This window comes from Panthera tigris, chromosome B3 (genome assembly GCF_018350195.1).
Source record: "Panthera tigris isolate Pti1 chromosome B3, P.tigris_Pti1_mat1.1, whole genome shotgun sequence".
NCBI lineage: Eukaryota > Metazoa > Chordata > Mammalia > Carnivora > Felidae > Panthera > Panthera tigris.
This window is the reverse complement of record NC_056665.1, coordinates 71,128,944-71,141,558: the sequence shown is the minus strand read 5'-3', so window position 1 is coordinate 71,141,558 and position 12,615 is coordinate 71,128,944. Positions and strand designations below refer to the sequence as shown.

The following is a 12,615-nucleotide window of genomic DNA, read 5'->3' as shown; positions in this document are numbered from 1 at the left end:
ACTCCCACAACCCCTCCAGCAACCCTCTGTTTGTTCTCTGTATTTAAGAGTCTCTTATGTTTTGTGAGACGACATTTTAGACACTGCCTGACATACTTGGCTAATGGGGTTAATGGGGGTCTAGGCTAGCCCCCCAGTGACACAGTGCTTCTTTTCCACAGCTTCCTCAGTCCCCGAAGAGGAACCAAGTCTTCCTGAGACTGACACTGCTGTGTTTCACACATTCCTGAGGCAGCAGGCTCCAATCCTCAACCAGTACCCCCTGCTCCTGCCCCAGCAGGCAGCCAACCAGCCTCTGGACTCGCCTCTTTGCCACCAGGCACCCCAGCTTTCCCAGCGGCGTTGGCGCCTCCAGCACATGCTACGATGGTTGAATAAGCCCCACACCGTGGGGGGCCGGCAGAGGTAAGGCCCTTGGCCCCAGATGCTGGTAAGCCCACCAGAGAGCAAGCTACAGTCCTTTTTGAAACTGGAGAAAAAAGGACAGACCAAAGTCACTGTGGAGAGGGGGATTCAGGGACAGACATGCAAACACGAGTTTCCATTTGCTTCCTTCCCTGATTCCTCATTTCCTCCCTTTCTTGCTACTCTCTCTAGCTCCAGCCTGTCTCTGACAGTTTCCTCATCCCCCACTGCAGTGACCTTGTGCCCCAGGGGGCAAAGAGCTGCTGTGGGCACAGCCAGTGGGATGGTTTACCTGTTGGACCTGAAAACCTGGCAGGTATGATGCTCAAGGCGGGCAGAGTTTGCCTCCAGAAAAAGCCTCACAGACTAGGCAAGCCAACCCCACCTGTTTTCACCCTGTTTGATTCAGCAACTTTTATTTCCTCACATCAGATCGAAAGCTTGGTCACAAAATCAATCATGCTTTCCAAATATTTGCGTCACACCTTCCATTCAAAGTTGTACTGAGGCTGTACTGTACTAAGCATCACAAGGAAAACAGGGGTAGGACATTGTCTTTGCCCACCAAGTGGTCAGTTTTGTTGAAAGATATGACATACAAGGGGAAAAGGAACCAAAACATAGCCGGTACTTACCGGAGAACAGGGACAGACAAGGGCAGGCATTCCAGTTGAGTGAAAGGCATAGGGGAGAATGTTTCCTGGAAATTGCTGGAATGAGTAGAGGGTGCTTAAGGGATAGTAACAGCAGATTAGGCTGCAGAGGTGGGTCCCACAGCCACAACCTCTCTCTGCTTCCCACCCATATCACCCCCCCACCCCCATAGCATGCATGCATGTAACACCATTCCCTCCTCAGACCCATTAAAATCTTCTGTGACTTGGGGATACTTATGGGGTTTGGAGTAGGAGAGACTTTGTGGCCCCACTTGAACCTGAGCTTGGCCGACATCTGGAGTTGGGTCCAATGCTTTTTACTTTTAACAAGCATTCCTGGTGTGGGGACAAAGGGCCACACTTTCTCCAGCCCTTCTTGCCTTGGCCTCCTTTTTGATTGGGGCTTGGAGTGCTGGACATTGGGGGGTCAAGGCAATGTCCTGAGCATACTTTCCTGCTCGTTCTCACAGGAGGAGAAGTCTTTGGTGAGCGGCTGTGATGGGGTATCCTCTTGCTCATTCCTCTCGGACAGTGCCCTCTTTCTCACTGCCTTTGATGGGCTTTTGGAGCTCTGGGACCTGAAGCAAGGTTGTCGGTAAGGGGTCCCTCCCTCATGTCTGGGAGTGAGGGCCTTCCCTGCTTGTCGGGAGCCCCCAGGGGAGAAGAAAGAGGAGGGAGGCCAGGGGCCCCAGGAGCCTGACTTTGTCTCCCTGGGATAGGGTGCTCCAGACCAAGGCTCACCAGTACCAAATCACCGGCTGCTGCCTCAGCCCAGACCGCCGACTGCTGGCCACTGTGTGCCTGGGAGGATGTCTGAAGGTAATGACCAAGGGGCTGTGGTAGTCAAAGTGGCCTTAACTGCCAAGTCAGCCCCGTGAAGTTGTTTTCTTTGTGAGGCAGAGCTGCTGACTGCTTAGCTGGGGGAAGCCTTCCCTGCTGAGGGCAGGGGACTGGATAAGGTGGCTTCTGGGACTGTGATGCTCAGGCATCTGTACTCAGCATCTAGACTCCTCTCCTTCTCTCTCCTTCAGCTGTGGGACACAGTCCGCTGGCAGCTGGCCTTCGAACATACATGTCCCAGGCCCCTGAACTGCATTACTTTCCACCCAGAAGGGCAGGTGATAGCTATAGGCAGCTGGGCTGGCAGTTTCAGCTTCTTCCATGTGGACGGGCTCAAAGCTATCAAGGTGAGATGGTCCTGTGTAGCCCTGGGGGAGGAAGCTCAAGAGGGTGGGAGCAGAAGATGTGGAGTGACGGACACCCACGTTCTGTTTCACTTTGGGCTTGTGTTGAGAGCAGTTCCCGACATTTCCATTTCTACCTCCTCGTGTAGGAACTGGGAACCCCAGGAGCCTCCGTCCGTACCTTGACTTTCAATGTGCCTGGGAGGGTTGTGGCTGTGGGTCGGCTGGACGGGACGGTGGAGCTGTGGTCCTGGCATGAGGGGGCACGGCTGGCTGCCTTCCCTGCCCACCATGGCACAGTGGCTGCTGCCCTTTTCCTGCGCGCTGGGTGCCAGTTACTGACAGCCGGAGAGGATGGCAAGGTCAGGTTGCAGAGGGCTGGTGGTGGGTTCTGAGGAGGGGGTACGAAAGGCAGGGAATATTTGCGTAAGGGTGGAGCCTTTGTCGGGGAGACAGGGGAGGAGCTTAGCTGGTGCAAGCTACAGGGAGAGGGGTGCAGTTGTGTGTGCGAGCAGCTCTCCAGAGAAGACTCTTTGGAAGGAGGACTTTCATGGGGGTGGCTGTCACTCTGGGGGTGGAAGTGGTGTATCTTTAAGTCCTGTTCTTGGCCCTCAGGTTCAGGTGTGGTCCGGATCTCTGGGTCGGCCCCGGGGATGCCTTGGTTCCCTTCCCCTCTCTCCTGCCCTCTCTGTGGCTCTCAACCCAGATGGCGATCGAGTGGCTGTTGGGTACCGAGCAGATGGCATTAGGATCTATAAAGTTGCTTCAGGTACTGAAGAGAGAGAGGATGGGGTGTTTGGGCCTTTGGAAAGAACATCCCTACCCTGAATTCCCTTTTGGAATGTGTTACTCTATGTTTTCTGGTCATTCTCTAGGTTCCCAGGGGGCTCAGTGTCAAACACTAGATGTGGCAGTATCGGCACTGGCCTGGCTCAGCCCTAAGGTGTTGGTGAGTGGTGCAGAAGATGGGTCCCTGCAAGGCTGGCATCTCACGGAAAGTTCCCTTCAGTCCCTCTGGCTCTTGTCCAGATACCAGAAACCCGTGTTGGGACTGGCCACCTCCAACGAACTCTTAGCTTCTGCATCAGGTACTGCTGGGTGGGCAGTGAGCAGCTTTCTTTTAAAGATGCTAATAGTTTCCCTCAATTTATATGTGTATGCATACAAGAAAATACACACACATACTTTTTTTTTTTTTTTTTACAACTTTGAAAGTGGTTTTAAATGCATTTATCTTACATAAGCAGTCTAGACTATTTCTTCTTATTTCCTAGCCCTGATTCTGGGACCTCTTTGTAATCCCTATAATTCTTTGAGTTTCTGCCCAGTGGGTCACTTTGCTTTGTATAGGAATGATATTCCCTTATGAGGAGAGATGTTGAGGTGAAAATGAGGAGAGAGGCCTTAGTCCTCTCTAGGTAGGAAGCTTGGTCCAAGTAATAGTGGGCACTTGAGAAGAGGAGGGTCTGGAGGTGTAGCAGGGAGTTAGACAGCTGAAGATCGAGAGCTGGGAGTCCCTGATATTCCTGTCCTGTGAACTCATATGATGACTAACCCCCTATTCAGGCTTTCCACAGTCTATGACTCACTGCTGTTCTCCCTGGAGCTGTGCCGTGGGACATCGCCCTCGCCCCGCATGATTGCCTTTGTCTTTGGGGTCCTGTCACACTTCCTCTTTCAGAGAATCTTCCCTTCTCCCTATTTCCAATGCAGAAGATTTCACAGTGCGGCTCTGGCCAAAGCAGTTGCTGACACTGCCCCAAAAGGCAGAAGACTTTCCCTGTGGCACTGAGCTCCGGGGACATGAGGGGCCTGTAAACTGCTGTAGCTTCAACACTGATGGAGGCAGGCTGGCCACTGGGGGCAGGGACCGGGTGAGCCACAGGGGTCCTCCCGCCTTGGGCCCCACAGCCCCTCTGGTCCCTGGATTCCTCAACAGCCCATTTCCCATTGCTCCCTAAGGCATTTTGTTTTGCCATATCTCCTTTGCCGCATCTGCCCACCATCCCTTCCTTGATATCCCCTTTCCCTTTAAAATTTCTTGCCCCAAATGGCCCTGGTATTCCTGCCTCCCTCCTGTGGTCCTGACTGCCCCCTCTCTTGGGACCTATCCAGAATCTCTTCTGCTGGGATGTGCAGATGCCCAAAGCCCCTGTTCTGATTTACTCCTTCTCTGCTTGTCACCGTGACTGGGTCACTGGCTGTGCCTGGACCAAAGACAATCTATTGGTAAGGGAAGAGGTGGGGGTGGGGCAGAGCTCAGCAGGGTTCCTGGGGGAGGACAACACTGTCCATCTCATCCTATTTCTAACACCCATTTATAATAATAGTAATAGCTGACATTTATTGAGCACTTAGTATGTGCCAGGCATTGAACTAAGCTCTTTGAATGTCTTGCCTCTTTTACTCTTTATAATTCCTTGTAAAGCAGATACAGATACTACTATTATCTCTTTCACAGACAAGGATATAGAGCTCAGATAGATTAAAGAACATTTCTAAGGTCAGGTAAGTTATGAACTGAACCAGTAAACATAAGAAAGCCCATGCACTTGGGGTACCTGGGTGGCTCTGTCAGTTAAGCATCTGACTTGATTCCAGCTCAGGTCATGATCTCATGGTTCGTGAGTTTGAGCCCCACGTGGGGCTCCGTGCTGACAGTGCAGAGCCTGCTTGGGATTCTCTCTGTCTCCCTCTCTGCCCCTCCCCTGCTCATGCTCTCTGTCTCTATCAAAATAAATAAACATTAAAAAAAAAGAAGAAGAAGAAGAAGAAAAGAAAGCCCATGCTGTTAACAAGAACACACACTGTCTCCCTAAGGATTTAGTGTGCCCTGTCCCTGCAGTTAAAGGCTATTGCTATGATTTCTTTAGTCCTAAGGCAAAAAACAAAAAAACAAAAAAAAAACCAACTCAAATTATGCACTCAAGGTTGGTAAAACCTAGTGTTCCAATGCAGAGTCCCTATATTATTCTCAAGAAGAGATGAGAAAGGAGTATCAGTTGAATAAACTTGTCATATCTGCCTTGTCCTTGCCTTTTAGGCAGCTGGATCTTTTCTTGGCATTGCAGACTTTTCACCTTTGTCTGGGTTTGTTGACTGACATTATATTAATAACAAGGACAATAGCCCCTATTTATTCAGTGCTTAGTATGTGCTAGGCAGTGTGCTAAGTCCTAAGTCCAGGCAGGTGCATTAGCCCCACAGCAGCCATATGAGATAGATACACTGTTATTATCCTTACTGAGTAGATAAGAATTCTAAGGCTTAGAGACATGAACTTATCCCAGGTCACAAAGTAAAGTATGGCAGAGCTAGGATTTGAACCCAGGACATCCCATGTTCTTAATCACAAGCCTTACTGCTCCTCCCCAATATTATAAACACACAAAAATGCTGGAACCATGCTGATAATCCCATTCCTCCAACCTCTGACTCTGCAGGTCTCCTGCTCCAGTGATGGCTCTGTGGGGCTGTGGGACCCAGAACTGAAACAGCAGCTTGGCCAGTTCCTAGGTCATCAGAGTGCCGTGAGCGCCGTGGTAGCCGTGGTGAGAAGGCAGTGGAGAGCTCAGTGGGGGCTCTAGGAAAGCTAAGTAGGCTTTGGGACACTGGGTGCCTTGGGTATCTAATCTCAAAGGTAAAAGAAGTATAAAGAATGAGATACTCGGGCCTGGATTAGAACCGATCTAGGATATTGAGGCTGAGGGTTGGTGTGATGGGAGGAAGAGGGCAGCTTAGTATCTGGACCTCATGCAGGATTGCAGTCCTGAGCCACCCAGACTCTGTCCCTGCGTTTTCCTCACTCTTTGACAATGCCTAAGCCTTTAGTGGTCTGCCCTCACCTCCTGGTAGGAGTCACACTCCCCATATCCTGCTCAATAGGACTCTGTACTGATCCTGTGCTCTGGGGCAGGAAGAACATGTGGTGTCTGTGGGCCGAGATGGGACCTTGAAAGTGTGGGACCATCAGGGTGTGGAGCTGACGAGCATCCCTGCTCACTCAGGACCGATCAGCCACTGTGCAGCTGCCTTGGAGCCCCAGCCAGGTAAGGGATTGTCAGCCCCCTTCCCTCCCTTTCGCCCATGCTTCTTCCCTTCTTTTGACTTAGTCTCTGTGCCTTATCAGCTGGGCAGCCTGGGTCAGAGCTTCTAGTGGTGACTGTTGGACTGGATGGGGCCACACGGTTGTGGCATCCACTCTTGGTGAGTTCCCTGAAAGGACGGGGGTGGGCGGAGTGGAGGGGGTATAGTGGAACAGCCTTTTGTTGTGTTGACATTCCTGTGCCTCCCCCTCCCCCCACCGCTGGGCCCACCTGCATCCTTTCCTCCTAGGTGTTTCACTTTTTTTTTTTTTTAATGTTTATTTATTTTTGAGAGAGAGAGAGAGAGAGAGAGAGAGAGAGAGAGTTGGGGAGGGGCAGAGAGAGGGAGACACAGAATCCAAAACAGGCTCCAGGCTCTGAGCTGTCAGCACAGAGCCTGTGCAGGGCTCGAACCCACGAACTATAAGATCATGACCTGAGCTGAAGTCTGACTGACTTAACTGACTGAGCCACCCAGGCACCCCCCTCCTAGGTGTTTCAAACACACACCCTCCTGGGACACAGTGGTCCAATCAGTGCAGCTGCTGTTTCAGAGACCTCAGGCCTCCTGTTGACTACCTCAGAGGATGGTTCCATTCGGCTCTGGCAGGTACCTAAGGAAGCAGGTGAGTGAGTCATGGAGCGAGGCAACATATGAAAGAGGGGTGTGTTCGTGGGACCATGAAGGTCAGGGTGGCCTGATATCTCCTCTTTCATCTCAATAGTGGTTCAGCTTCTAATGCATCACTTCCTTCCTTCTCCAGATGACAGGTATATGCCCAGGAGTCCTACAGCCATCACTGCTTTGGCCTGGGCCCCAGATGGTTCTATGGCAGTGTCTGGGAATCAAACTGGGGAACTAACCTTGTGGCATGGAGCTAAGGCTGTGGCCACAGCACAGGTATGTTGGGGCAACCTTGGTTCCTTGTGTATGTGAGTTCTGGCTGTGCATGTAGTGGCACGTGCTGGGGTAAGAGGGATGTCTGGGAGTGGAAGGAAGGTTAGTCCTGGCTCCTCAGGAATACTGAAATGGACCTGTTGTGTTCTCAAGGCTCCAGGCAGCATCAGTGCTCTGATCTGGTACTCAGCACACACCTTGATTGTTCTCAGTGCTAATGAAAAAGTCAGCGAGTGGCAAGTGGAATTGCAGAAGGGTTCGACACAGAGAAATTTCAGGTGAAAGGGGGCAGCTGGGTTAATGTGATACCACGGTGGTCTCCTCACACCCAGGATTTTGAGCAAATCACTCCACCTCTACTTCTGAACTAGGAACTAACAGGATGTTAGTAAGTGGGGAAAAGACCCTGGGAAATTGTTTTTGGTTCCTCATCATGTCAATTTAAATAATAATTACCAAGTGCCTACTTTATGCTAAGCTCTGAACCAGGCAGTATGAACAAGATTGAAAATCCTTTTTTTTTTTTTTTAAGTTTATTTTTATTTATTTTGAGAGAGAGAGAGAGAGAGAGCAGGGGAGGGGCAAAGTGAGAGGGAGACGATATCCCAAGCAGGCTCCACGCTGTCAGGCAGAGCCAAATGCAGGGCTTGAAGTCATGAACCGTGAGATCATGACCTGAGCCGAAATCAAGAGTTAGACACTTAACTGACTGAGTCACCCAGGCACCCCTGAAATTACCTTTTAATTAAGGAAGCACAGTGGAAGAATGTGCACTTAAGTAAACCACCAGCAACATGCAGAGTGGTTAGTGCTATAATGAAGAGAGAGATACATAATTCCTGGGGGTGCAGAATTTGAGAAATTTATGGTGTACAAAAGAGTTGCTGTTTGATGTTGGGCTTAAAGGATGAGCAGGAGTTTTCTAGACCCATAAGGGAAGGGAATGATGTTTCAGGAAGAGCAAGTAGCATTAACAGAAAGCAAGGAGGCATGAGAGTGCATGGTATATTCTGGGCACAGCCAAATGTTGGGTTCTTGGTGAGAGTGGGGGTGGGGGTGTCGGGGAATTTGGATTGAAAAGATAAACTGGGGCCAGGTTGTGGAGAGCACAGTGCTAAGAATTTTGAACAGAATAATCTGAAATTGAGGAAGAGGATTCTAGTGGCAGTATGGAGGATGGATAGTAGTAGAAAGATGTGAAGGGCAGGGAGATCACCTTTACATTAGTTGTTCTAGTCCAGGGAAGAAATAATGTGGGCCCTGAGCTGGGCAGTAGGATGCAAAGTGGGGAGAGAGGTTTAGGCATCTGTAACAAGTAGAATCCGCAGTGCTTATCAACCAGGATGGAAGGAAAAGACAGGCATGTAAGAGATTCTTAGTTTGGGCAGGTAAGGAGATGGTGATAATGAATACTGACAGAAGGAAAACAGAAAGAGGAAGAGAATTCATAGTGAAGGTAATGCATTGTGTTTGTACTTCACTCCTAAGGAATTCATGGGGAGCAGAGGAGCCTGAGAGAGGGGGACTAAAATAGGAACTTTCTGTCTCATGTAACTTTTTTGTGCTCCAGTCTTCACCTGAACCGAGTTCTGCTGGAGGACTTAGGGTTCCTGACAGGTGTGGCCCTGGCCCCAGACGGTCACACCCTCATCTTGGCCAAAGCAGATTTGGAGTTGCTGCACATGAAGCCAGGGGATGCTCCCTCTATAATCTGGTAGGATCCAAAATGCTGTTTCCTCTCAGGCTACAGAAAGAGGAAAAGTGGGTTAGTGGTTACCCTGAAGTTTGGTCTAACTTAGAACAAAATACTGGGATCTCATAGAGAGATGTTCATGGGTTTGCCTTCTTTCTTTCTTATAAACCAGGAGCGGCTTTACAGAATATCCTATTATGTTGTCTACCCATCAAGACTATGGTGTGTTTGTCCTACAGCTAGGGAACTCTGGAGTTCTTTATTTCATTGTAAGTCCTATTTGAGTATGTATTAAAATGAGCATTTGTCCAGGGCCAATATATATATACATATATATTTTAATATTTGTTTATTTTGGGGAGGGCGCAAGTGAGGGAGGGGCAGAGAGAGGAGGGATAGAGGATCTGAAGCAGGCTCTGCCCTGACAGGCTGATAGGGTCCAATGTGGGGCTTGAACTCACGAACTGTGAGATTCTGACCTGAGCCAAAGTCAGATGCTCAACAGGTGCCCCCCAGGACCAATATTTTTAAAACCTTGGGACCATGATTGAGGATAAGAGGAAGGGAAAGGCATTGGTTCTAAATTCCCTTCTCTTCCTTCAACTGGAGCATTCTATAGTGGGTTTCGGCTTTCCTATGAGGTTTTTTTGATACAAAAAAGGATTCTAGTTTTAAAAAGATCATGGGAAACCATCAACATAGGAGTTTTCTTAATTGCATTTTTTAATGTCTCTCTTGCCTTGCCACTGCAAGTACTAATATCTGGAGCAAAACAGACATATCTTATAGACAGTACATGGGGTGAAAGAGGGCAGACACAGAAGGGTACATGCTCCATGATTTCATTCAAATGAAGTTAAAGAACAAGCAGAAGTAATTTACAGTGATAACTCAGAATGTTGTTAGCACAGGGGGTGGGGGTGCTCTGGCATTGACAGGGAAGGGACGTGAAGGCAAGTTTCCAGGGTGATGGAAATGTTCCGCAGTTTGATCTGAGCAGTGATTACATGGATGTGTACATGTGTAAAAGTTCATTCAGACATACATGTAAGATTCATATGCTTTACTGCATCTAAATTACAGTTAAGAAAAGTTCTCAACAGCCCAGAGCTGAAAAGAGTTGCTTTGGCTGGATAGGGTCAAGTGCAAGTAGGCTAAACAAAATGAGCCATCCTTTCACAGAGGCAAAAGGAATCAGGAGAGTTTGAACAGAGCCTGAACTTTGATCTGACCTTGGAGAATCCAAATGGGACCCTAGTGTTAGTAACTCAGGCCAAACCTGAATCTGGTGAGTGTGATGAGTGGACTGAAGGAGTCTGGAGATGCCTTGTGGGGGATGGTAGGTCCTTCAAGGCTGGAAACCTAGCTCTAACCTCTGCCCTTGAAATGGCAGAGTCGTCATATTTGTGTGCCAGTTCTGATGGGATGCTATTGAAACTCGCCAAATGCACCCAGGAAGGAGAATGGGACACAGGTGACATCTGGCAGAAAGAAGCAGAAATGCCTGAAACTCCAACTCCAGGGACAGAGCCATCTATGAATGACAGCATAGATAGCTGGTCACCGCCCCCACAGCTAAAGACACAGCAGCGTAGAAAGGTGAGTTTGAGGGAAGGATCACAAATAGAGGGAAGGAGGCTCTAGGTCTGACAGACTGATGCTTCCTAACAGCTCACCATACCGCTTCTCCTTTCCCTCCAAGATTCACTCGGGCTCTGTCACGGCTCTCCATGTGCTGCCAGGGCTGCTGGTGACAGCCTCAAAGGACAGAGATGTTAAGCTGTGGGAGAGACCCAGTATGCAACTGGTAAGTGCATATATGTGTAAGAAGGGCTAAAGGATGTCACAAGAGAGGAAACTTAGGCAAAGAGTGTACAAAAGATCAAAAATCTGGTTTCTTCTGTCTTTGCTATGACGTGCAACTGACCTGTTTCCAGATTAAAGGCATTAATGTGAGGGGCACCAGAGTGGCTCAGTCATCTAGGCATCTGACTTCAGCTCAGGTCATGATCTCACTGTTTGTGAGTTTGAGCCCCACGTCAGGCTCTGTGTTGACAGCTCAGAGCCTGGAGCCTGCTTTGGATTCTGTGTCTTCCTCTCTCTCTGCCCCTACCCTGCTTGTACTCTGTCTCTCTCTCTCTCTCAAAAATAAACATTAAAAAAAATTTTTTTTTAAGGCATGAATGTGAGAGATAAACAAGTTAGTAAAGAGGCCCTAGGCTTGTAGCCCTTATCTCCCCCTTTTCTGTTCCCCGTTGTAGCTGGGCCTGTTCCAATGCGAAGGGGCTGTGAGCTGCCTGGAACCTTGGCTGGGCCCTAACTCCACCCTGGAGCTCGCAGTGGGAGACACACAGGGCAATGTGTACTTTCTGTCCTGGGAATGAAGGCAGAGACACCACTGTGCTAGAGATGCAAAGCCTGAAGATACCAGTGGCTACTTTCTTGATTAAATTTTAAAAATAAAGTGTCAGAAAACCTCAAGTGCAGTCTTGCCTATGCTCTGAAGTGGATGTGGACCAAGAATATGGGAGTTCTAATGTTTTTTTTTTTCTGATTTAACATTAATTCTTATTAGAACTGCAAGAAAAAGAACCAAATCTATAGTAGACATTCTTTGAAACCAGGCTTTAGAAATCTTCTATCATTTGCTAACCCCAGGATCCTAAGATACCATTCCTGCCAGTAGGAGGGATGAGTGATGTTGGCCAGCACTTAGTGTGAATAGAGAGCTGAAGACCTCTCAGTCAACAAAGAATAAGAGGGGTGCCTGAGTGGCTCAGTTGGGTAAGCATCTGACTCTTGATTTCAGCTGAGGTCATGATCTCACGGTTCATGAGATCGAGCCCTGTGTCAGGCTCTACACTGATAATGCGGGGTGTACTTGGGATTCTCTCTCTCTCTCCCTAAATAAATAAATAAATAAATAAATAAAACATTAAAAAAAACTAAAAGAAGAAAGCATAAAAGAAGGAAGAGTGAGTTGAAAGTGCCCAGTTAGGGCATTTAGAGAGAACATTAGGCTCCACTCATAGAAACGGTGTCTTCTATGCAGAACTACCTACCCAGCTAAGAGATGAAAAGCCAGGCCACTGAAACTACAACGAGACTTCTGGTTTTCACACCCTCTGACAGAGCAGCAGCAGCCATTTGACTTATATACATTTGTCAATATAGTAATTTGCATTCTTGGAAGAAATCACAAAAGTGTATCTCTCAAATTGAAGTTCACACAGATTAAAACAAATGAAAAGGTAGAATAATTATATCAATGGACTCACCAGGGACTGTGATCCTTCTAAGCTCTAGAACCTTATTTTCCTGTAATTCTATCTTATGGGAGAGGAAGTTCCCTGAGGCCCTTTCTAAGGGTTAGGGAAAGGTTAAAGATCTATGTCCCAAGAATTCAAGGACTTGTATATGAGAAGCCAAGATTTTGTCCTGGTTGGTAAGGTTCTCTTAAAGAAATACCACTGCACTCTGACCTAGAAATGAGTTTTGTGGATTTGGGGAGTTGAGGGGTACTGAGTTTTGTTCTCATTGCATCTTGATTCTAGGTTTTACATGGAGAAATCACCTGAGGGACTTTTTCCTTACCTCTACCAATGCCTCATGGTCTCCCTCAGCCAGAGGATAAAGACATAAGAAATGCCATCAGCTGATGTCTTAATCATAGGTCATGCTTCTGTCTTTTCTC

The 12,615-nt window shown here is 48.3% G+C and overlaps 1 protein-coding gene across 5 annotated transcripts in view; it reads left to right on the top strand.

Annotated features, from left to right (window-relative positions):
- Positions 1-11,399, top strand: part of TEP1 (telomerase associated protein 1) — a 39,787-nt gene extending 28,388 nt beyond the window's left edge. For 4 of the 5 annotated variants that reach the window (XM_042989309.1, XM_007091374.2, XM_042989310.1 and 1 more), the window contains 22 exons: positions 162-405; positions 598-721; positions 1,532-1,656; positions 1,781-1,880; positions 2,093-2,248; positions 2,395-2,607; positions 2,861-3,014; positions 3,121-3,333; positions 3,959-4,119; positions 4,361-4,474; positions 5,689-5,796; positions 6,162-6,294; positions 6,375-6,451; positions 6,824-6,956; positions 7,095-7,231; positions 7,382-7,506; positions 8,799-8,942; positions 9,094-9,190; positions 10,104-10,209; positions 10,315-10,520; positions 10,624-10,728; positions 11,183-11,399. In XM_042989309.1, coding sequence (XP_042845243.1) covers positions 162-405; positions 598-721; positions 1,532-1,656; positions 1,781-1,880; positions 2,093-2,248; positions 2,395-2,607; positions 2,861-3,014; positions 3,121-3,333; positions 3,959-4,119; positions 4,361-4,474; positions 5,689-5,796; positions 6,162-6,294; positions 6,375-6,451; positions 6,824-6,956; positions 7,095-7,231; positions 7,382-7,506; positions 8,799-8,942; positions 9,094-9,190; positions 10,104-10,209; positions 10,315-10,520; positions 10,624-10,728; positions 11,183-11,305 — 3,098 coding nt within the window. In that variant the 3' untranslated portion in view covers positions 11,306-11,399. Of the gene's footprint in view, positions 1-161; positions 406-597; positions 722-1,531; positions 1,657-1,780; positions 1,881-2,092; positions 2,249-2,394; positions 2,608-2,860; positions 3,015-3,120; positions 3,334-3,958; positions 4,120-4,360; positions 4,475-5,688; positions 5,797-6,161; positions 6,295-6,374; positions 6,452-6,823; positions 6,957-7,094; positions 7,232-7,381; positions 7,507-8,798; positions 8,943-9,093; positions 9,191-10,103; positions 10,210-10,314; positions 10,521-10,623; positions 10,729-11,182 lie in introns of those variants that run through there. The other variant, XM_042989313.1, reaches the window with a different exon arrangement.
- Positions 11,400-12,615: the final 1,216 nt, after the last annotated feature.